A 26,634-nucleotide genomic window follows, 5' to 3' on the forward strand; every position below is an offset into this window, starting at 1 on the left:
CAACTAAGACTAAGGGCGTAAATGGTACAACGGCCGGAACGCACAAGGCTGTACTGTTTATTTCGCTTACAGCCCACTTGTTACTAGGATCTTTGACTAGGAAGTCTTAAACATTCCACCAATCCCAACCGTCAAAGTGGTGTACGTGCGAAGCGTTCGACAAGTTTAGCCATCTTGCAGTAGGTTAAGTGCAGAGGAGTGAAATTGGTTGGCAAACGGTAGCAAGTTTTATCATCGACGAGAAAAAAGTATGTTCTTTAAATATATTGTGCTTAATTAAGAGGAATATGTACAATAACGAATATGTGCATACACCGCTCTTAATTATACATGGACTTAATGATGTATTGCATGCGTTCGCTCATTAAATGACTGTTTTTACGTGAATATCCTACCTCGTGGAGTAATTTTCTGTTTAAAAAAAGTGTCTGCACAACAATTATTGTTGTAAAGGTTGATTTATGTGCGACCTTTTTTCAAAACTGGTTGTTGTAATTAAGCGTTCAATATTGCGAGATATGATTTTAAACCAAATGTATATGGGAAGTGTTAGGAGTCATTATCAACAGCTGTGAATGACATATACTGTAGTCTTTTTTGGAATAATAGGAGGTGCGCAGTTATGCAAGCGTCTATAAACTGTCAACTTAGTCCGCCATTTTGTTAAAAACAATAAAGTACACGTGGTTCCGATTTCAAAATTATTTTTTTAAAGACATGTCATGCATGGTTTCATATCACATATGGTTTAAACATAAATTTTATAACTATTTTCAGTAAAAAGAAATTAATTTACGAGTTTTTAAAATTGTTTTGCACAGGAAATAGAAGAGATTTTCGCTTCCTGTCAAAACAATCAAAATCATGAAGATGGCGGACAGTGTTAATCTTCAATGAAGGTCAACATGTAAACTTCTGTTCAATTGTGAATACGATCTAAACATATTAAAAGCACAGCATCTCTTGTGCTTTGAACATTTTGTTTTTATTATTATTTAACGGAAGATTTCAGTTTGAAATGGATAACAGTTTTCAAATGAAGTAAATATTTGCACATGTTAATCTACTTTCGCTTTTAACCTGAAGTAAGAACTTAGATGAAAAATTGAAACGATTAATTTTGTTTAAAGTTGGTTGTCACAGTCAGTTAAATGATTTCTATAGCTTCTTAAACGGTTTGCTTTACTGTTCATTAATTCATTCAAGTAAAAACTGATTTTAATTAGTTTTATACTTACTGCAAACCGAAGTAACCAAAACCCATGCATGATAGTTGATACAATTACATTGGCATATCATAATTTATAAATATCTTGTTACAATAAGTGGTATTGATGTTTTTCTTATTGTAGATTTTTTATTTGCATTCAGAGCAATTAACATCATTTAATGAACACATATTTGATGTAATAACACACAAGCATGCATTTGATATTAATATATGCAAGACTACGGCAAACAAGATATGGTTAAGCTACATAGGACTTCTTACACTGCAACAGTGCTTTAATACCAGTGTTATAAATATTCATAGACTATTAGTGTATTTACAATATAATTTCTAAAATAAAATAAAATAATTTTCCTACCTACCTACACACCTGTAAAATCTAGGGTCGGTAAAGGGCAAACCAACAATATTTTAATTGTGGCCTAATGTATTTATGTATGTATTAATGATTTTTTTAAATGTATGTATGTATTTATTTATTTATTAATTTATTCATTCGTGCGTTTATTCATTCGTTCATGTATTTCTTTCTTTCTTTCTTTATTTATTCATCAATTTATTTATTTATCTATCTATTTATCTATTAGTTGCGTGTGTGCGTACGTGAGTTTGTTCATTTGTTGATTGGTTCGTTCGTTCGTTCGTAATTTCTTTCAGTCAGTCATTCAGTAAGTCAGTCAGTCAGTCAGTCAGTCAGTCAGTCAGTCAGTCAGTCAGTCAGTCAGTCAGTCAGTCAGTCAGTCAGTCAGTCAGTCAGTCAGTCAGTCAGTCTCAGTCAGTCAGTCAGTCGGTCGGTCGGTCGGTCGGTCGGTCGGTCGGTCGGTCGGTCGGTCGGTAGGTCGGTCGGTCTGTCGGTTGGTCGGTCGGTCGGTCGGTCGGTCAGTCAGTCAGTCACTCGGTCAGTCACTCAGTCACTCAGTCATTCAATCAGTCAGTCAGCGAGCGAGCGAGCGAGCGGGCCGGCCCGTCGGTTGGTCGTGCGCTCGTTTGTTATTTTGTTCGTTCGTTCATGCGTCCGTCAATTTGTTTGTTCGTTCGTTCGTTTGTGCGTCAGAGCTTTTCTGCGTTCGTGATCATCATCATCATCATCATCATCATCATCATCATCATCATCATCATCATCATCATCATCATCATCATCATCATCATCATCGTCATCATCATCATCATCATCATCATCATCATCATCATCATCATCATCATCATCATCATCATCATCATCATCATCATCATCATCATCATCAACATTTTTATTTATTTTTATTTCATTTCTTTATATATTTTGTATTATTTGTACTGTATTATATTAAATGCATATTATGTTAATGCTGCCACGTTAAAACAAAATAAATGTTGAATGAAGTCACATAAATCAATTGGTGATATCGTCACATAGCAGGAGGAAGGGTGCCTTGGGTACTATATGACATCTCATGCCGACAGGGTGATTGATGTCGGTGTGTCATGCTTGTCCTGTTTATTGGACCCTTTATGCGATAAAGCCGCTTTAAATAATGGTGATAACGGTAACTTCTATTGCTTAACAATACGAGACTGCGAAAACAAATGCCACAGGTTATTTTCTTGACTCTTTCTTTGTTTCAATTTATATTTAAAGTGTATTGATTATCTTAAGTGTGACTGTCTTTAGTTTAAAGATTTAATACGAAATTACATTTGTTTAAAAAGTTGTTAATTTACCAAAGCAATTGACACTTTTACATGTTTTTTTTGAAACTACGATAATGGTAGCAAGAAATATCCTTTTGTAAAGATGCTCGGTGCATATCCCGATCGTGTAAATTAAGGTTGAAATAAAACGTTTATAATTAAATCACTGATTTTAAGTCGTATATCAAACACATCAGATGGACCATGAAATACAAAAGCAGTCTGCTTTTATTTCACGACGATGCATCTATCGCTAGCAATTAGTGACCCCTATCATAAATACACCATGGTGTGAAAGCGCGATAAAATCAATAATTTGCCGATAGATCGCTGGTAAGGTGTAAAACAACACTGGATCACTTGACTAGTAGATATGGTTTGTTAATTAGGGGCAATACAGGGATTAGCAATGGTAATTTCAGCCAGATAGAGCTTGATTAGCGAATTTTATTGTGAACTTATAGAAAATAGGTCGATTTTTACGAATGTCTGGACAAATTGTGCCACATCGGGACAAACACCTCAAAAGCAGGACTGTCCCGCCATGATCAGGGCGTCTGGCATGTATGCTCATATGGCATATTATGTATGTAGCATACGTCTGTTATCAACGATTGAACTATATGGTATTTAAGTATTTCATTTAGACGCAGTTGTTTTTCCACACATTTTAATCACACATTTATGACTACTTGCGTTTCTTAATTGGACAATCTAACCACAATACTTTACGACAGAAAATTTAAGTCAGACTAATACATAAGGGAGCCGGCCGATGTCTGATCTATATGAGATAACTTGACGCTCAAATGGATAAGAAAGGGATCACCACAGCAGGCGGCTAATACACAATTTAGACTTCCGCTGTTTTATTGTTGTAACATGTTTGCTTAGGAAGCATAGGCAAAATAATATGGAATCTAATTTTGAAATAAAAAATCGCCTGAAAATAGCGACGTTGACTTTTTAATTGAAGAGTATAGATGACATCAAAGAAGTGACTTTCTAGACACCTTGAGATAACTGAGGACGACACATACAATTAATTAAATAATAAAACAGCTTATAAGCATCCCATGGAGGCAGATAATATCTTACTTAAAAGTCAACAGATAAGTTCAGGCTAAAAATCGTATTTTATAAAGGAATATAATTGCATCTCTGTCCGATTAGATGTCTTGCAAGTGAATGTTTATTTCAAATGTAGTATGTGCTGTGATAGAAACCAACTTTGCGCATAAACAAAGACCTATAGATAACACAGATTGGAAACTCTCGTCTTCGCGATAGCGATATGCGATAATATCTAACGACGGACGCGAGTCACGTGACATCGATTTTGGAGATGCCGGTGTACCTGTAGATTCTTCCCTGTTCCAGCTACTGTCGCCCGTTTTGTTTTAAAGCAATCAATTATGGGCAAAGTCGGTCGCCGCAAATAGACATATTGAATATTTTTTGTGTAAATAAAAAAAGTTTTTATGTTCTTTGTTGATAATGTTTCAGGTTTTGGTAGTTATTATTCTTATGTATTATTAATTTATCGGAATTTAAAAGAGAACAATAGATTTGTTCATTTTCGACAATTTTTGAAAAATTGAAAGGCCCAAACGATTTTTTTTTCAAAAACTTCTTCATTTCTCATCACAGATTGATTAAGTAAGATGGTTATGCTAGATGAGATGTTAATCTAGGTATGATTTATAAAAAGTAGACGAAAATAAGGCATTTTTAAGGATTTTGCCTTTGTACAATTTTATACTGTTATTTCATTCAATCATTTTCACACCTGTCGCCAAAGTGGTTTGTTTCTTTTTTAAAAAACTTTTCTATTTCTCATCCTCAATCGTTGAAGTATGATTTTTATGCTAGGAGAGATGTTAATCTTAGTATAAATTACAAAAACGTAGAAGAAAATGTTCAATTTAAAGGATTTGGCCTTATTCAATCTTGGTACAATTTTAAGCTCTTTTCCTCTGTTGTACACGATTGCTGTCAAACGTGTTTTGTTCTTTTTGATAAAATTTTTCATTTTTCATCCTAAATAGATAAAGTCAGATTTTTATGCTTGGTGATATGTTTATCTAGGTTTGAATTAAACAAACTGGAGAAAAAAATGTTCATGTTAAAGGATTTTGGCCTTGTACAAAGTTGGTACAATTTTTAGCTCTTATACCCTATTGTACACACCTGTCGTCAAACGTGCTTTGGTTCATTGTAAAAACCTTTGTCATTTTTCATACAAACATAACATCTCCTTCAGTTCGCTAATTGATCCGACAATTAACACGCGCGTGAAATGTTTTTTTCTTTTCGCGAAATCCTAGTCCATGACACTTAGAGCTTTTATTAATTACCAATAGAAAAAAAAAACTTGGCTACAAACAAAACTTTAATAACCTATAACTCATGAATAAGATCTTAATAAAAAATAGAGAATTAAAAAATTGAAAAAATCCACAAAATCAATATTGAAATAAGACTAACTGAAACCGTTTTTGGATCGAACGATCATAGCATTTATTATACTGTAATGTTGTTTTTATCAGAGACCTAGATCTATGTGTCCACATATATCTATCCGCTTTGAAATACATTGTAATATTATTTTATAAGATTTTAAATGTTTGAATTAAAAATGTATACAAGAAAATTTTATCAGCAAAAGCCTTTCAAATAAATTATTCAACGGCATTCTCGCTGCGATTTGGAAATTCTTATAGCGCTATTACTTCAACGATCGCGGCATTATAAATTCTTATTTTAGGTTAATAGAATCGAGATTTTGTAAAAGCATAATTACTCATGTTTCTATGAAACTTTATTTTATAAAAATCGGATCATTATTGACCAAGTTACAGCCGCCTTTCTATAGCGCCGTAACATTTTCGCATAACTTTGCTCGATAATCGTAGCCGTTGCTACTGGACACGTCGCTATCTTATCGCAATCGTGATACATCGGCCATCTTTGGACTCCTCCGATTGATTTATGGAATAAATCGTCTGCTGATCCAAAGTGTTCTTATCAGTTTCTCGACCACGTGACCCCGCCGCGAGATAGCCCGATAAGGCGCGAAGTTTCAAATCTGTGTATTCTATAGGTCTTTGTATTCTATAGGTCTTTGGCATACATTATTAATAAGTTATTTAATAACGTGCCTTGAATTTGTTCTCGTCTGTGAGAGTTTAAACTTGTATTACACTGTGAAAAGCACCCATGGTACTTCACCGATGTTATTTCCCTTAAGACTTTTACATACGGACAAGTTTTGAATGTACACACATTCACATAGACATACATTATGGCAAATAATCGTATAAATGTAATATTTATCAAGCATCTTACTTAATGACCAGGATGGTTTAATCGCCTTTCTATTAAATATATATTTTTAGTAATATACACTATTCAATTAAGAACGTTTGTTTTATAACTTTATTTAATTTTGTATGTTTGTTACACCAATATATTTAAAAAGAAAATAATGCATTTAATTAACTAAAAAAGCTGAAAAAATTTGAACAACAAAATAAGAAACAAGAAATTCTTAAATACTTAAAAAATGAATGAATGCATAATGGCTGGGCTGGCCTGGATAGATGAAACGGCAGGGAGGGAGGCGAGGGAGGGAGGGGGGAGGGGGGAGGGAGGAGGGAGCAGTGGGAGGGTAGGGAGGGAGGGAGGGAGGGAGGGGTGGGGGAGGAGTTGGGAAGGAAGGAGGGAGGAAGGCAGGAGGAGGGAAGGACGGAATTAAGGAAGAAGGAAGGAAGGAAGGCCTCCTTCGGAAGGAAGGAAGGCAAGGCAGGAAGAAAACCCTCCATCCTTCTCCGCCTTCCTTCGGCGGAAGGATAGGCGGGAAGGCAGGAAGGAAGGCCTTCCTTTCTTTCCTTCCGCTTCCTCTTCCAGGAAGGAAGGAAGGAAGGAAGGAAGGAAGGAAGGAAGGAAGGAAGGAAGGAAGGAAGGAAGGAAGGAAGGAAGGAAGGAAGGAAGGATGGATGGATGAATGGAAGAACGAACGAACGAACTCATGAACAAACGAACGAACCAATGAACAAACGCACGAACGCACAAAGTAACGAAAAAACAAACGGACGGACGAAGGGATGGAAAGATTAATGAATGAATGTGAATGAACGAATAAATAATTAAATACAAAAAAACACACATACGAATAAATGTATAAACGAACGAACGAATGAATGATCGAACGAACGAAATAACGAACGAAAACAAGAATTAACCAAAGAACAAACCAATCGAACGAACCGAGGAACGAACCAAAGAACAAACCAACCAACCGACCAACAAACAATAAACAAACAAACGAACGCACAAACTAACAAACAAACGGATGAATGGACGGACGAATAAAAACGATAAATGAATGAATTAATTAATAATTAGATAAATTGATGGGTAAATAATTAAAAAAATAATTAAATAAAATTACGTTCACACTTCTTTTTTTTTTGCTATTGCATACTTAAATATAATTTAACTACATGTATCAACAAATGCATAGTGTTTTTCAATATTATGAATCGTTTGTACATTTCATAGGTATTACAAATAAACCACGCGGTTACAAGATTCACTTTAGCATTTATTATATTCAATCTTAAAATGTTCTAAATTCATTTAATAAATATATAACCAATATTTCCATTCTTTATTGGTTTAAGACCTAAAAGGCGTTTTTATTTCAGTATTCTTAATAAATAATCAAGAAGATCGAGATACCGTAGCCTAATCCCCTTTCCTTCGTTATCTATAAATATACTATTTATTTATATATCTTTGAGCCAGGTTATCTAGAAGCTAACCCCATACCAAATGGTATGATGGTAATACCATTGCCTGTCCGTACAGGCTAACTCCGTTAACCTAAGGCCTGTTGAACAGACTAACTCGAGTCGTATCGGGTGCGTTATTTCACTATAATTGTTGAGTGATTTCAAATATACACAAAGTGAAACTCGACGTCGATAAGGTGACTGAAATGTTAACTTACACCTTAAAACGGACTAATGGAACAAAACTAGCTCAAGAAACATATACGTTTCCTTCTTAATAATGGCATCTTTCAATTCTGTGTTTTACTGAGAAAATGATAACCGGTGTTTAGTCTGCCAAAATGATACATTTAATTGACTTATTGTGGGCCTGATATAACTTAAATGGTGTGTGCTGACAAATATCGCTTATATTAAAATTTCTTAAAACAAATTATGTTAATCAAAATTACCATGCAAATCAGCACTCGTATATATTATTTGTTTTTCAATACACACTATGTTCGTGTACGAAAAAACGGGATCCCAAGTATATTGTGTACGAAAAAGCAGATTCTGCTCAGTAACAGGTAAACCGCATTGTTGGTAGAAGGAGCGGTTTAAGTATTTACCGAAATATTAAACGCACTATGCATGGTTAACATTAACCACAGGTGCAGCAATATTCATGCATAATTGCATATAATGTTCATTGTATTTAATGTGCGTGCGATTTCGAAGAGACTATTGGAACCAAGTAGGGACAAAGCCCTTCGAAAACGACACTAAGTCCGCCGATTGTAATATAGAAATAATAAAGAAAACGTGCACATGCCCCCAGGGTTTCACGGATATCGTTGATGCTGCATCCGTGCAGATAATTTGCCGCTTATATATGATATGCTTGTTGTAGGGAATAGAGGAACGCGATACAAGTGGAAACCGTTCCGTCGTCGAGACCACGATGACTACAAATGCTCGAGATAAGTGTATAGCACGGCCATTTATTTAAACCGTACGAAAGGGAGTTTCTGGGAGATAAAGGTGGGACGAGCACATCACAGCACAAATGTAAACTTTGGCCAAACAATGGTCTTTATATCTGAGAGATATGCATTAAGCTCTTTGAAGGGTATAAACTTAACAATGACACGAATGGAAGGAAACACTGTGAACTTCTGTAAGGAAGTTAAAATCAGTGTCTTAAATCCAAGTTTGATAAATGTATAATCGGCATGCGCGCCCTTATAGTTTCGACGTGATGAGGAAAATGATTACCAAGAAATAGCATTCTTATTATAGCCAATTGGGATAGAAGAATACGAATCAACTTACAGTGAATGATTGTGAACCTCAGTATCAAATGTGCTTGTCATCATTGATGTAAAAAAAGATTTGTTGTTTTCGTGCTGAATTTATAATATAACAAGTCGTCTTATTTAAATTCTTTCCGCGTTTTGACGAAAATAAAAGTGTGCTTTAAGGCCCAAACTATTATAAGGTAAAGCTTATTACAGATCTCAGTGTATTAGATGTTCCATAAGCGAATCACGAAACATCGCTATGCAGTAACAGTATTTGGCGATACGAATCATGATATTTTACAGAATATATATTACTGAAGAAAACAAAAAAATATATAAGTTTATACCTTTAATTATCTTCTGTAACTTCTGTTTATAACTGTTAGAATCTTATTTTCAAGTAAGTTTTTATTGCTTTGAAATAAGGGTCATCAGAAAAAATTATGCATCTAATAGGATGCCATTTTAAAAATAGTGTCTTAGTCCGCATGTTAGAAGAACTTTAAATAGTTAAATCTGGTATTACACTGGATTATCTCTACATGGCATATATATTTAATATAAGTAAAGAATTAAAAGGGACGTTTTCGCAGATGTTGTATTGTTTCGAAAATTGCGGAGTGAATTTAATGGATGTATTACGAGTCGAATGATGGCGATCAATGTGTTTTAAGGTTTGATGTTCCTCCACAACTGTTTTTACTGATAAGTGGCACGTGAGGCAAACCGCGATGTTGGTACTTTATTAGACTATATGACAGTTTAAATAAATAAAAAACACAATATGCTTTAAAATTATGTTTTAAATTAATGCGTGTTGTAATTCAACTCGGGTTATTTAAGCAACATGTGTAAATAAATATGAGCATTACGGTATGTGATCATATTACCATCGAATAATGGAAAATGAAAACAATAGAATGAAACATGAGCAGCGTATACAGATGTTATCCTATTGAGCAATGATAGCGTTCAATAGTAGTCAATTAAACCATACCACATGGTAATATCTGGATTGCGAAACAAAAGAAGAATGTGTGTGTTTGTGTGGATAACGATCGATTTAATGTATTTCGCGTCTATGGTAGTTCGCTGCTAAAAGATTAAGCATTTGGAATAATGTTCGTCTGGATCTTACATGTGTGGATCGGTTTACCGACGAAAAAGTTGCAGCATGGCTAGGCATTTTTGCTTTATTGTTTTTACTCAGACAGTAATAGCCATGTAATTGCCATATTGACTTATCTACTGTTTATGAAAATTACGCTATTGTTTGCGATTACAGACCATTTAAATTCACAAATATACGCACACGCTTACACACACGCACGCGTTCGAGCTTTCTGTCACACACACACACACACACACACACACACACACACACGCACGCACGCACGCACGCACGCACGCACGCACGCACGCACGCACGCAAGCAAGCACGCACGCACGCACGCACGCACGCACGCACGCACACACACACACACACACACACACACACACACACACACACACACACACACACACACACACACACACACACGCGCACTCTTGTAAAACCACCAAACCGGGGAAATGTGTTCGAAAAGACCACGCGGCGTGGTTTATCTACAACGCGGAGAGCTTCACGTTGGTCCCATGCCGAGCCGTAATTTAAACTAATGGGAACATGGTTATATACATTTAACTTAATAAGCATAACACTCTATTGTGTCATAATAAATAGTTTTAAAATTACTTGCCAATTTCGTTACTTTATCGGCTTCAAATATCGCAGAGGAACAAAAGGACTATTTTTACTCATTGTGTCTGGCATATTTTTAAATACCAAGATTTACTATGCCATTGTGACAAATGGTTACATTATGATTGCATGTTCAAGAAATACCAGAAAAATAAAATACAACCCAACATTCCTCTAAAAATATTGTGGATACCACAAATAAAAAAATGTTCGTCGCTTTGATTGTTGTGTGTCTACTGCAAAGTAACTCACTAGAAGGGAAGATATCACCGCGGGATACCAAATTTGTTATAAATAAACCATGCGTAGTTTCCAGCTTTATTATCCTATCAGAATATAGTTACACGTGAGCCACTACGTTGCTGAATTTGTATTGGCTTATATGGTTAATTAAATTTTAATTTTACCATATTTTAATTTATCCCTCGTTGCTTAGCCCTCAGGGCATTGCAATAAAATGTATATATATTTTATTACGAAAATGTTAAACCTATTTCACAAACTTTGATAACAAGCATAATTCCTGACCTTTGATCAAAATAAACATCAATTGTATGGTGACATAGTACTTCGGTTCATGAACAGTTATTGGGAAGTTCAGTTATAACAAGATTTACTACTTGTGACTTATATAATAATGTTCCATATCTGTATTATTATAACTGTTTAACCAATTTATGCATAGCGTCTAAAAAAAGCCTTGGCAAACATGATGCGGCGTCTCATCAGGGTCTACGCTGTTTGCCTAAAGGAATTTGCTGTAAGAAATATTCTAAATATAGAAATAAATATACCAGACATCCCTAATTTTTGAAATAAATTGATCCAATTTGGAATAATGAGAAAGTCCACTAGGCATAAATGGGTTAAACCGTCAATTACATACAAGTGCCAGCTATTGATATACTTTACATATACTGGGTTATCAAATATTTATTGTACTTTATAAGGTGTGCGCGATGTCTTCTGCATTACAGAAAATACGTGTGTTTGTGTGTGTTTTCTGTTTTTTGTTACTTTAATTATTATACATTATAAATGATTTTAGCTTATAAGTGCGTGGAGTCTGAACTGTCCATATTACGTTTGTGTTTTTTTTATATTGAAATAATATTTACGGCTATTAAGTCCTTATCTTTGATTCAAAAAGTGCAGTTGTCATTTAATAGAGTAAGTATGAGCACTTAGTACTGGTTAACCTGATGAACTAGAGAAAGATTGAGTAGGTTAACATTGACCGCCGCTATATGAATGAAATACATTTGGAACCGCCTGAAATAACCTGGATCTCCCATACATATATGCTAGTAGGGCTTTTCTATTTATGTTTTATTAGTTAAATTTAGCGGAAAATGCGCGAATCATATCGTGCATATGTTAAAACAGTTAGGTCACAGGCAGCAATTATGAAGGGAACATTAACAAAGTGCAATAAGCTTGCAATTATGGTATCAATAGTTATGACTCTTGTACACTGCACATCCTTTCAATGAAGTCAATTTACCGATAAAGTTTCATGGTGAGTCCTCTGATAGATTTCGAGCTATTTCCTAGGCATGCAATCCGAAGACCAGACGGAATGCTTGATTCCAATATTATCCTTTCTGATAATTCCTATACTGTCATATAATAATGACACGATTTTTGTGTAGTCAACCAACAGGTTTTTTTCATGAATCTCAAATGGTTATTTAAGGGAATCATTCACATATTTTCGTATTTTTGAAAAATGTATCTATTCTTTTATTATTTTGATTAGTTATGAATAACTATAATAAAAACCCCAGATCGAATAACACACATGTGCCAGCTCTGGGGCTCGAAACAGAGAAGTCTTATAAACAAAGCGAGCAAGCTTCTACTGATTGTTGAAACTTCATGTGGGTAATACACGTTTTTAATATTATCGATGAACATCTGTACACATTTTTTTCGATTTTGATTGATAACTATCAATGAACGAACATATATGTTTTTAACATGTTACTAAGCCAGAAGTGTTATTTCGCTTATTTGAATATAATGCATATGCTGTATTTGTATTATATGAATTTTTTTTTTGAAAATTATCATTTTGCCAAATTGAGAACACGTTCTATATCGCCGTCCTTTACCACCATACACATGCGTTTGAGACTGATTTAAAACAAACAATTCAATACAGAGCTATGACGAGAAAATCAATATACTCTGAAAGTTAAGCTTTATTTATAAACACAACGACATACCAACGCAATGCACAGAAGAAGTTTGCTGACTCGTTAACATTATCCATATATAAAATAACGTAATGTCGCGATACAAACATGTGTAACTGTTGGAGATTGGTTTGACGTCAGTACTGAATATCGATCACACTAGTCGCGCTTCACACAAACATTGTGGACTTTCAGATAAAAAAACAAAACAAAGCAGAACTGTTATACTGGGGACTTATTTAAAGGATATTTAAGTGAAAGTTCTATTAATGATTAGTTAACAGGACTCATAATTTTTAAAGCAATTTTACAACGAAAAAACAACAATTTATAAACCAAAATGACTTTCACGTCTTTATATTGTAAATATAAATATGGACTCCATATACGATTGTGTTGCGTACATATAATTTGGCAATTTGACGACTTCGTTGTGTTTTGGACAATCGCGCAAACACACTGTTATTGAACATGTTATGAACAATTTGTGGACTTTCATAAAATAAAAACACAGCAGAACTTGTATACTAGGACCTTATTGAGAGGATGTTTGGTGAAACGTTCGTGATTAACTGAAAGGACAAATAGTTTTAAGAGCAAATTAAAAACAACAAAACAACAATTAATAAATAAAAATGCTTTGTTATAATAAATATGAAATGAATATGAAAATTTGTTGCGCACATTCAATTTGGCTAAATGATGACTTCATTGTGTTTTGGACGATCGCACAAACAGTGTGTTCTTGATTATAAAGTAATTGTAGAATTTCAGATAAAAAACAACACAACTAAGTTAACTGTAGCTGTTTTTGTACATGAGGAATTAAAACTTTCCTCAAATTTGTCTAAAGAGCCGTTTACATAAAGGACTTTATAAATGCTGCAGAGTTTTATCATAAGTTGGAATACACATTACTTAGTATTGTAAAGCGCGTCTGGATAAAGTGAAGTTGATGTTCGTCATGCTGGTGTCTCAAAAATACCCGAAATAACTTACACAGTGTTAACAAAATATAAAGGAGCAGTAAACAGTCTGTGGTATTTTCGAATCGGAAGGTATTGAAGTGTGATGTTCAAACTTTTTTCGGTGCTACTTGAATTTCTTTTTGTGTTCACGATATCCTTATATAACATTCTTCAACACATTCATATCACTATTTGTTTAACTAACTAGGTTGTTTATAAGTCATTGGCATTCCGACAAATAATCCAAAAGCGGACCATGATAATAATTACGTATTCTGTCAAAATCATCGTCATTTGGAGGCAACATTTTTGCTAAAATATTCTAAAATCGAAGGTTAAAGCTATGCGTCTCTGGAATCATTTAAGACTTAATTGCACAACCCTAGCAATCATATAACTACATTATTATTATTCATGAGACAAAATGCAACACGTTCACATCTCTCCTTTCAAATAACCCTTCAAAAAGGTTATGAAACAAGAAACGTGCCGTCGAGTCTGGTTATTCTTCACTATCCTAAATACACAAATCTTTGAATATTTACTTCATTGAATTGCATTGTCTAAAGACGACATCACATTTCTTTAAAGGTAATGAGCCTCCCTTACTTTCGCATTATATAACTCTATAACATACATGCGCCGCATATGCTATATTACAAGTAATTACAGTGTTCATGTATTGGTTTCGTAACTGCATTTGTTTCAGATGGTGTTTTAAAGGGCAAACACACATCTGGCAATAGATCTACGCAGTGTAGTATTAACCCATTTATGCCTAGCGTTTAGAAAAAAAGGCTTTAGCAAACAGCGTAGACCCAGATGAGACGCCGCATCAAGCGGCGTCTCATCAGGGTCTGCGCTGATTTCTTAAAGGAATGTCTGTAAGAATCATTCTAAATATAGAGATAAAAACACTAGACATCCCTAACTTTGGAAATAAATTGATCAAATTTCGAAGGATTGGAGAGTCCGCTAGGCATTAATAGGGTTAAACTGCGAAACGAGCGCTGATAAACAATCTGTGTTTATCAATCATCTAAACCATTGACTTTTGATCCTTTGGCAATTGATGTCTACCCAAGCAAAATGTTAAATCGTTTATATCGACAATTGCGTTCCAAATATGGAATGGATTGGCTTACAGAGAGACGCCTATAATCCCCAAGTTTCACAACACCTTTTGTATTTGAACGAGGCCTATGTACGCATCTGTCATCCATTGTCAAAGAATAAATAAAGAGCCATTGAATTGTAATGCCACACTAACGGGCCTATTTAACAACCAAAGAACAATGGATACCTTTAATTTCAAACAAAATCAATGACACTTAAAGAAAAATCCCAAAACACGTCAACTATTTCAGTAAATCATAGCTTGGAACAATTGTCAAAGAGACTAAATAAGACTTAGGTATCCACAGGTTCATAAGCCGTCAGTATACAGTGTAATTGTAAAAGCTTCGTCATGACGGACATTAAGATCTCAAAATAACTATGAACACATCGTAATTCCACATGTATAAAATGTGTTCATGGCTATTTAAAAAGCTTTATCTTATTAAAATATGTTTCTAAAAAAATGTACAATCATGTTAAACGTTTATAGTACAATCTTTTAAGCAGATGATTGAGATGCAGTAACCAAAATCACATGTGGTGAACTTAACCAGGGACCTAAACACACAGTGTTTGATAGGGCCCTGATTTTACTGATTACTCTTGTCTCGCATATATATATATGTAAAATCATGAAATCACATAACACATTGATATATAATATATATTTCCTTAAAAAATAGTGCAGCTCGCAACAAAATAAATCGTAATTTTCTTTGTCGAATGCTGTATAAAATGCTTGGTTTCAGTATTTTGTGGTTGTTCTAGTATAACGAAATTGATCACATGTATATTGTTTTAACAAAGAGTCCGTTTTGGTATACTTGATATGAATGTATACAGTCTAAGAGTAAATCTAGATAGTAAACATGGTATACATACATTTGTTTGTTATATTGGTATGTCATGTACAGATATAAGTTGCACTCCATGAATTATTGTCCAATGCAGTGGGTATTCGTATTACAGTTCAAATTTTGTTCGCGATCGGCAAAAACGCATTTAGCCATTAACAACATATATCACAACGGTATGGAAAGAACGCATGTCTTAAATAGGTCATAAAACAATAGATAATAAGGACAATTCAAGTACACATTTACAGATATGCATTCCTTAAAATTGCAAGGAACAGATAGCCCAGAAAGGGTATTATTCCTGGATGACATAGCTTCCTAAAGGTTTTTACATATTCCTAAAGTTATCGTAACATTATTGATGCCATTACGGATGTGAATAAGTTCATAATAGGAAAAGATATATATTTGCGATGTGTTTAATCTTAAATTATCACAGCAAAGTAAGAGGAGTTACTCAGAATCTGTTACATTAATTCTACGACAACGGAATAATTGTTGTTATTATGTCAGTACCGTTTAACCTACAATTGATTGGATGGTTGTCTAATTAGGCTCATTGTTGATATGTATCAGTTTTGTTTTTAATTTTAAGCAAAAATATTTTGCAAACATTGAATATTTGTTAAGTATAGGCACATGCTATACCATTTTGTATATTGCGATTTCTAAGTTTACATTTAATGCTATGACAATAGTGCATTTTATTAACACATTTGTGGAATATTGTTGAACTCTAGGTGATCTAGGTGATCAATGATACCATTAATTATAAGTAGATAAGTGTCTATTTAACATAAGTTTTAACCAAAAACGGATTATGAGATATGGTATTTGTATACAACGGTAATGATCTATGTGTAAACCACATGTGTAAGTATTTGCTGTTTGGGAGGTTCTGCTGACAATATCATTTATAAGTCGCTAGAGTTAGAACATATTTGAAGGGTGAAAGTTATTTAAACAATTCATGAGAAGAACATTTAGCAAATGTTTGTTATAAATGCAATGTAACAAAACAACTTCATTACATGCGTATTATTACACGTTGATCAGAGGTACAGTTTCCATACCTCTTTTGCTATAACAAGCGTTTTTATAAATGTTCTCACCCTTTTGTACATACGTGTTGTCTTGGCTACATTCATGTACACTATTTGAAAAATGATTGATATAGCTTCAAGAATTGCTCATATACTACTTTAATTTGGAGGCATTAATTCAAATAGTATCCTGTCAAATATCCAGCAACAAAACTTACTCGTCTAAGACCGACCAAGGGTATCATTGTCATTCTTTGTTTGGCGACCTTTGCTGTGCTCTTTAATTTAAATTAAACTATACATGCCAAAATCGCTGGCATATTTTGCATTTATTGTTTACATTGTGTATACAAGCAAAACAAATATTTTATGTATACATTTATTAATTGAAAGTTTGCATATTTATGTTTATCTTTATTTATCTCAATTATTTAATAGGACAAAACACAGTAAAACAAAAATATCGCGACAACGAAACGCCAAGATATATATATATATATATATATATATATATATATATATATATATATATATATATATATATTGTTGAACAACAAAAAGTTTCTATTTTTAGAATTTGAAAGCAAACTATTGATGATGTCGTCTACAACCACTAATTCTGTAGCAGGGCATCCAGGTTTGTAGTTTCCTAATCAGGTAAAATATTATATTAAACGAACAAAGATACTTGATTGAATTAATTTCATGTTTACGAGTACAATTAGTTGATAGTATTAGTACCGGTATATCTGAGACGTCAAAACATGTAAAGTGAAAAAATAATCAATTTACCTTACGCATGTATGTGTTTCCTTATTTTTAGAATGTTTTAAAGCAACCGAACTGGAAAACAGCGTTGTATGTGCCATCAAATTGGATTCACAACTTAACACCAGTGTTCATAATAAAAATACGCCAATAGAAAGACGAAGATCCGCAATTAACGTGTTTCTTACCATCGCCCAATTACAAACAAATAGTGATTGTAGTGAGATGAGAGTATATTGTCGTCACAGGACTATTTACCTAATTACGAACGGAATGTTGGAGTGGCAGGACCACTGGTTCAAGGATGTCAAACGACTTCCAGCAACATTCATGGGATTCATAGGCACATCAGGCGAATTGAAGATCTGCGGAAAATCTCGCGACAACTCTCAAGACGTACAATCTGCGTTCGCTACATTAGATTCTTTCCTTAAACCTGAAAATGTATTTTATATCAATTATTACGATTTAAAGAAATCCATTTCAGTGTCTGATTGCAAAGGTAAAGCGTTTCCAGAATATTCAGACGACATTTCAGTGTCTGATTGCAAAGGCAAAGCGTTTCTAGAATATTCAGACATCATTTCAGTGTGTGGTTGCAAAGGCAAAGCGTTTCTAGAAAATTTAGACAAAATGCATTTTGATTGTTTTAAGACGCATGCTGGATCTAAATTGAACGTCTGTCCATCCAACCCACCTGTACATAATTTGCCTGCTCAAGAATTCGAGGATTCCGAACAGGAATCACATTCAGTTCAGGCTGAAGACGATGCCGATGCTTTAAGTTCGATAGCTCCATCATCTAGCATAAGAGATTTTCCAAATGTGCACAGTAATTATTCTAGTTCCAATCACAGTCATTTAACGTTTCGTTCACATAGCCATAATAATTTGAGTGTTGGTAATCATAATAGTGATGGAAATCAACGATTTGACGGTCGAGAGTTCAACAGCCAGCCAGTAGGAAATGCCGCTGTTGTTTCAAATGACTCACTTGTACTAAATTGTCAGAATCAACACGACGATCTACCGCATCATAACGATTATTCTCGACATGGAAACAGAATACTACAGAACCCAGAGGCCATTTACCCGGTATGAATGCACGCAAAATGATACAAAATAGTATATATGTTAATACAAGAGTAATCAAAGATGTATAACATTAGATATACTTTATTTTACTACATCAATAATGCAATACAGCATCATGTCAATGCAATACAGTAAATAAGTATAGTTTGTTTGTCTTTAGTCATGCATAATTAATATTGCAGTAGGATTTAATGGCAAGTACATGCATTTAATTTATAATCAGACAGCAAAGTATCCCAACTTTAGACATGAAGAAGACAGACGTCAATCGTTCTCTACTTGGCCTAGGGCGTTGCCGTCAGCTCACGATTTTGTCTCGGCGGGATTTTTCTATACAGGTAATGCATATTTGAATATGACAGCCGCATTTAAAATCATTTTTGACAGTTAAATGAGTTTATATTCTAAATTTTAAATTTACATTAATGCTGTTTTTTTATTCAATTTAAGTTTGAATTGTTTTATTAGTATAATGCGACAACCTTTTTAAATTGTAACATCAACAACACGATTTTACATTTGATTGTAGTATACGTGGATTGCGACAACCCATTTCAAATATAGCATCAACAACACGAATTTACATTTAATGTACGATATTCATACGTTTCTAAACCGCAGGGAACGGTGACCTAGTAAGATGTTTCTGCTGTGGGATTGGACTGAAGGACTTCTCGGACACTGATAATCCGCTTATGGAACATGTCAAACACTCGAGAAACTGTTCTTTCCTCTTAGAATATTTTGGTAGCCGAGAAGAAATACAGCAATACGCAGTAAACATAGTTTTGATTTTTAGACATCAGTTTTGCGTCTTTGATGTATTCGGGTGACTTGTTTTACATGCGAAGTGATAAGAAAGTTTCTCTCCTGCTTATGTATCTAGAGTTCCATTCTGTGTGTTTTTAATATGACTTGTACATCATTAAGTCAGCTATATTTTGACCATGTATATTACAATCGAAATCAATCTCACAATGCAGATAACGCATATTCAAATTGGTTTTGAGGCTATAACAACCTGTTCATCGAGAACCATTCTATTCAAAAGTGAATCTGTATATGGTTAGGCAAAAAACAGATTTGTTTTGCATTAACTTAACTTATGGAAGATAGGTCAGTCAAACGTCGTTAAGTTTTTGTGATTCATGAGCTATATCCCAAAGTAATAAGGATTATACATTCCAGAACGCTTGAACATATACATTTAACTGTATTTCGTTCCGTACTTAATTTTATTTAGTGAATATTACAGAATGTTGCAAACAATACACGAAACTTAACATGGAATTTCAAAAAATAACCTTATTGTCGGCACAACACAAAAGGATCGAATGTTTTAGTTGAAACAAACAACGTTATTAGGCCTTAGTGACTGTTTAATGCGCAAAACTGTTTAAGCGTAAATTTTATATTCTGAATGTCGATAAAAATCATTTTCTCTAGTTAAAGACAATGTCGGGTATTTACAAACAAAACGTCAGCCTGTTTATTTAAAATTAGCTCATTAATTAAAATAGGACTAAGTTGCATAAGAGAAAATATGCATGTTTAATTAATGTGTACCAAAATCTAAACCCACTATATTTATGAAAGTTAACTTGTAACCAAGGAGGTGAAAATGATCGATATCATCAGTACGTCAGACAAATATAGGTTTACACTTGCTTCTCATTAGAAAAACAAACAGCGGAACTCCAATATAATAAGAATAGCTTTTTTTTTTAATTGGGTTTTACTTTTTTTCCTCATTGCACGAGATATTTCTTAATGATTTATCACACCATTTGATTAGCAAAGTCGTTGTGCGTTTGAAATATTTTATAATAACGGAAACTAATTTCCAAGATTGTCATATTTTAGGAAAGGCCTATTGTAATCAAACCCATTCTATTTCATTTTAGCAAAGTATTTCAACCCAAGAACCCGAGGAGATCCGGCGTCAACAGAGGCAGCGATATAACAGTATACAAGGTATGTACGAGAATAGTGAGTAACCTTTCATACTTTTAACGCAATATTGTTGTGCGAATAATCGTTAATAAATGATAAACTTTGTTTACTTCGAGTAAGAATACAGTAATAAAATCGTGCGTGCGAGTGGTATATTTTTAGTTTGTGCTATAAACCGTATCCGCATTAATAATAACATTAATTATAATAATAATTAAAACATTATTATTATTATTATCATTATTGGTGTTATTTCCAGTATAATTGCTCATGTTATTATGTTATTTTGTTTTTGAACAGGTCTTAACGTCAATGGATATAGAGCAAGACACGAGCGGCTCCGGTCTCTTCAAGCTCGTTTAGACACGTTCACCAACTGGCCATCACACTTGGCTCAAAGACCCTATCAACTTGCCGCAGCTGGACTGTATTACACCGGTGTGTACAGTATTGAATAATATTTAAAGCCTCTGATATGCTTAAAAGATGAAACGGCGCAGAATGATTTTGTATTCGGCATCTTTTCGTTTAAAACACGGCATATACATTTGCCAAGTAATAAAGCTTTGGAAATGTTTCTTCGTATTGATTATGTACCTTCGATAGCTAGTGATGACTGGTAAATCGAGTGTTTAAACTCAGCTTATTCCTTAAATTGTTACCAAGCGTCCAAATTGTAAATTAATTTAGTAAAGGCGTTTCCAAACACATACACTATTACACATATACAACTTGTACTGAAATGCTCGTCATCGACGTTTATTAAGAACAAATTTATGATGCATCAACTAGAAATTAATGGTTCTAAACAAAGGGATACACTCTGAAAATACTTCCAATATGGAACCTAAGCTGCACCAGCACAAGATGTGGTTCTTTATTGTGTCCATAGAACCATTTGTCAACAAGACTGAGCCACAAAACAAACGTACTATACAATATTTGGTTTAGTAGTCTTAGTGGTTTGAGTTTATAATACTAAGTCATATAACTTGTATAACATTTTTTGTTCAGGAGTTGACGACCACTGCCGCTGCTTCGCGTGTGACGGTGGTTTGAGGAAATGGGAGCCAGGAGATGATCCCTGGATAGAACACTGCAGATGGTTTCCGGCTTGTCCACATGCGATTGAAACCAAAGGGCGCGATTTTATTGACCTTATACAACTTTCAGCGGATCAGGCTGCCGACGTAATTATGTCTTTTTAGTATTTTAATCACATATCCCCGTCAAGATGTTGCATCGACCCAGTTGGGTGAACACGAGCTGGGTTTGGAAGCGTTCAACACTTACATCTCATTTATAAATACAATACAACTGTCCAACTACAAGACTACATGTACTAAAAACAAACACTACTTTAGCTTTAATTGTTTACCAATGCATTGCATATGTTCATAAACACACTATTTGAAAATAATTATATTATTTGAGTCTTTTATTTTTATGCTTAGTGTTAATATTTTGTAGAAAAGGAATAGAACCATAATATTGTATACATGTAATTATGTTAACGAGCTGTGTTAATACTATGTAAACACATTTTTCTATCTTTGTATCTTTGTGTTTAAAAGGAAAACGCATCCGCTCCACAGGAAGAAATGACAACCTCCATGGCTCGAATGTCAATAGAGGAAACTCTTGTACAGAGAATAGCTGATCGATATGACAGTATGCTGAATGGAAGCATGGGATTTTCTAAAGAAGAAATCAAAAACGCTGTACTAGAACTCGTTCAGCAAGGTATTTCGATATAATGACATATATATACGGGGATTGAAATGGAAGATCTCATAGAAACAGTTGTTGTTTTCCGTTTTATCTTCTTTTTTATTTTGACGTTGGCAACATCCAAATATAAATATTTGTTTAAATATTACTTGGACGTTGGCTTCTATATAGCATATATAATCATAATCACTATCAAATTGCTTTCGAAGCTGTTGCATTGGCTCTTGATCATGCATACAGTTTAAATGAAACGGGACTTTTGATTGTCAAATTTCTTAATAATCTTAAACATGCTTTTGGAATTCAGGCAATAAAGCTCCCAACGTAGAGGACATCGTCACACAAATTGAAATAATTACGGAGAGAAACACACTCCTGCATGAGGTCCGTACGTCCAATAATGTCGAACAAACCGAAGGTAAAAGACATGCTGCTGATTCTCGTGGTGATAACAAAAATAGGAATAATTAAAACAAATGATACTGTGTTGATAACAAATATAGGACTATATAAAAATAATTGCTATTGTTTAAATGTATGTTGAATAATGTGTAAGGGCAATTCACTGAAAATATATATCCAAAAATTAAATGATCATAACTTAAATTATTATTAAATATATAGTAATGTCTAAAAAGGGTTCTCTGGGGCGTATTTGCATATATATTCTGTAACCAAAGGCTTGATACAGTTTATAACATCTCAACAAGAAATAATTCAAAGGTGTCACCCTTCTTAGCCTTTAGCATACTAAACCAATGACACTACATGTAATGGCGAACATCGTTAACGAATTTCCTCCGTGCGCCCTTATTTTTAAGTTCTTTGTAATCAATTGCAGATGGGCTACTGGTAGAAAACACCCGCCTTAAAGGAATTCTGATGTGCTGCCTTTGCAGAAAGAATCAAGTGAACATTCTGTTCCTACCATGCACCCATCATAAAGTTTGTCTTGAATGCTCGAGAGATATTCAAACATGTCCAATGTGCAAGCGGACCATCAAAGACAAGATTCGTACTTACATGTTGTAAGACGCAAACAGTTGGAATATAGACAAATTAATAGATGATCATTTTATTAGCATTGGCATCAATTGTCACATTTTTGAGTGATAAAAAGTCGTTGGCAACACGTGTTGAATAGTGTGATGATACTTGATATTTACCTGTTAAACTCCCAATGCATTTCCAAGACAGACTCTTGGGCAATTGCTCGCTTTCCATAAATGAAGAACATCGGAATATAATAAGATTACTATTCTTCTGGTTCTTCATTTTCTCCATATTAAACTCAGGAGAAAAAAACCTCAGTACTGGATTGTGCGACATCTATGCTAGTTTAAGAGATCGGCATTAACGAGACAGATCAACATGAACGTGGTCCCTGGATCGGTTCTTAATCCGTATCGATTTGTTCACAAAGTGATTGCACTCCCGGAATTAAATACCAAAGTTGATAAAACTAAACGAAACTCATTACTACGAAAAACTCTTACTAAAACATATTGATTATTCGGACTGAATTCCTCTGTTATTGGGTCGCTACAGGTAAGTTGATGTAGTCAAGTAGTCTTCTTATCAGTCAGTTATGTTGCTTTGTTTGATGCGCATTCAACACCTTATTAATTATCATATTCAAACGTCTACTTGTTATTTCTACAATAGTGTAAAGCGTATTCGTAATCATGTGAGCAGTGTCATATAAACACAATACATGTCAGGTTTTAAGGAGTCTATGAACAACACATACATCTGCTGGATTCGAAAAATACCTTAATGTGTTGGTTATATTTTCCTACAGTTAGCAAGGAATACGCATGCAACGCTCTTGAGCTACACGTGTGTTAATGCTTTGCCAATACCAAAATGATACATTTGTAAACAAAAATATTCGACTAAACGCCGAATGTATATATCTTTTGTGCTTAAATTGGCTTTGCATTAGCCGTATATATCGTATAAGGTAATCGTAGAATCGATTTCTTAGAAATGGATAGTGATAATGTTATTGTGTAAAGTGTGGCGTAATGATAATGTGTGCATAATTGTTATAATTCATACGCGTTTGGTAATTATTTATTACTGTTATCCACACAAGAAGGAAACAAACATAAACTCATCCGTAAAGGGAGTTTTCCTGTGCCGTCCAATGAACAGGCTGTACATAAGTATTTCTCAGAGAATCATACCACGCTGTATTATGTTGATTAGGAAACTGGAATGTTTATCGGAGTGTATGGGTGTGATACTCAACGCGTCCGTTGATAAAAATAGAGCTGTCAAACGTTTGTAATGATTACAGATCAACGCATATAGACAATATGACAATCATCGTTCAAACTGGAACAGCCGCGTATCATCGCCAACATAAGTTTGCAATTAACTGCCCTTCACGGTAATCGTTGTGCTGACCAAAGTAGAAATTCTGAGCTGTAGAACGTGGTTTGAGCAAAGGAACTATGCTTCGCTGTGCGCAAATGACACGAACGCAGAACTGTTTATTAGAAAGATGATTGCAAACATCTGACTTACACGCCCTGACGCTTCAATCAACGTTTTAAACTACAGAGAAAGTTTGTGTAAACTTTTTGCAATCAACTTAGTGTAGTAAATACACAAATAAATAATGCATATTGGAATCTTGACAGAAGAGCATACATATGCAAGTGTATAATATTAATGTATGTGAAGACATTTACCAACTGGAGTACTAATCATGAACTAATTGAAACATATTTGAACGATTAATGTGAGCGATATATGTACATTATTCGTGAATAAACAATAACGCAGTGAATAACTTTTTTCTAGAATTCGCTATCGTTTAAAATAACGTGTAGAATAGGTGACGTATTGAAACAAAGCTTAAAAGTAGGATGTATGGCTTAATAATCGATCGAAAGTAAATTACAACTTGATTTGTAAAGTATGATTTTGCAATATAGATGATGTATGTATTGTCAGTATTAACTATTTTAGGCTTTAGTTAACTAATGCATATCGGCTTCTGATGTACTCTGCCATTTTTAAAACATCACATTATGATCATGAACTTTAACATACGGACTGTTTTATAAAAACATGTTTAGTGGTTCTGTGATAATGAGTGCAATTATCTTTATTTTAGCAATAAACATATAAAAGGTACGGTGTAAAGAATATACCTTTAGTTTATGTAGTTTAATTGTAATTTTAAACCATCAATTTATATTTGAATCATACACAATATTCACATGCAGTTTTACATTTAATCAATATATTACATACAGTGTAGACACATTTACCGTTTGACTATACTTGTTTGAAATGATTTCATATTTTAGCACCAAGATCTTTGTAAATAGTTTGTATTCGTTTTTTTACCGTTAGTTGTATTATAATATTAAATGTATATCATTTTATCAATCCAACAAAAACAAACACAAAAAAATATATAATAAATGTGCTACATGTAACCTATTATGGTTTGCTAGAAAATATTCATGGTAAAAAGCATAATTAGTATACAGATATTTGAAAAGTATATTCGCCTTATGCATATTCAACGCGTATTTTGTATTTTTACAGTATAGTTTTGTACATAGTCCTCATATTGATTAAACTCTTGGTGTTAAAATATAAGTTTCGAATCTTACATGTTTTGTAATCTTAAGTTCAGATTCGTCAAGCTGTACACTTGTATAAAATGTATATATAAATATCCAGAATTATAATTACATCTTTTTTAACGTATGTATCTCACAAACATCTAGTTTTAAAGTGTAAGAATATTGATCTTGAAGTTTATAATACTCTATTTAGAAGATTATATTTAGAAGAGAAATTGTCGTCTGATATTTAACCCACACTACAAACCATTGTTTCTTTTTCTCGATAATTTTGAAAGTTTCCAGAATAAAAATTGGTAACTTAACATTGTAACAAATGAACACATATTGACATATTGCGTTTTGAAGGAAACGATACATATTTAGTAATTTATATTGAGCATTTCTAAATGCATACAATAAATGTTTTTGAAATTTATTATAAAGAATACTATGTAACTAGATTCCCGTTGTTGTAAAATTAATGTGACAAATCATAACGATTGTATTTCAAATAGGAAAAAAACACAAAGCACACACATTGGCTGATAAGACCTTCTCTGCTCTTCTCATTTGTGTTTGTCCAGTGACAT

The 26,634-nt window shown here is 33.7% G+C and overlaps 1 protein-coding gene across 3 annotated transcripts; it reads left to right on the plus strand.

The window, feature by feature from the left end:
• LOC127838880 (baculoviral IAP repeat-containing protein 7-A-like) lies at positions 1-25,601 on the plus strand. 3 transcript variants are annotated; one of them, XM_052366913.1, is made up of 12 exons: positions 1-110; positions 179-248; positions 17,482-17,544; positions 17,731-18,770; positions 18,994-19,108; positions 19,392-19,546; positions 20,675-20,744; positions 21,024-21,161; positions 21,738-21,913; positions 22,298-22,466; positions 22,762-22,872; positions 23,296-25,601. In XM_052366913.1, the coding sequence occupies exons 3-12, from the start codon at positions 17,502-17,504 to the stop codon at positions 23,484-23,486; spliced, it is 2,208 nt and encodes a 735-aa protein (XP_052222873.1). In that variant the 5' UTR covers positions 1-110; positions 179-248; positions 17,482-17,501; the 3' UTR covers positions 23,487-25,601. The 3 variants fall into 3 exon arrangements, with proteins under 3 accessions (XP_052222873.1, XP_052222872.1, XP_052222874.1); XM_052366912.1 differs by lacking the exon at positions 1-110 and adding an exon at positions 8,591-10,147 and having other exon boundaries at positions 173-248; XM_052366914.1 differs by lacking the exons at positions 1-110; positions 179-248 and adding an exon at positions 12,966-13,978.
• Positions 25,602-26,634: the final 1,033 nt, after the last annotated feature.

The sequence above is a fragment of the Dreissena polymorpha genome, chromosome 7, assembly GCF_020536995.1.
Source record: "Dreissena polymorpha isolate Duluth1 chromosome 7, UMN_Dpol_1.0, whole genome shotgun sequence".
Classification (NCBI taxonomy): domain Eukaryota; kingdom Metazoa; phylum Mollusca; class Bivalvia; order Myida; family Dreissenidae; genus Dreissena; species Dreissena polymorpha.

Coding starts and splice junctions, on each gene's coding strand:
- LOC127838880 (XM_052366912.1), top strand. CDS start 10,120: ATGTGTGGATCGGTTTACCGACGAAAAA. Junction 19,109..19,391: donor GGCGGGATTTTTCTATACAG/GTAATGCATATT, acceptor TCTAAACCGCAG/GGAACGGTGACCTAGTAAGA. Junction 22,467..22,761: donor ACTAGAACTCGTTCAGCAAG/GTATTTCGATAT, acceptor TTTGGAATTCAG/GCAATAAAGCTCCCAACGTA.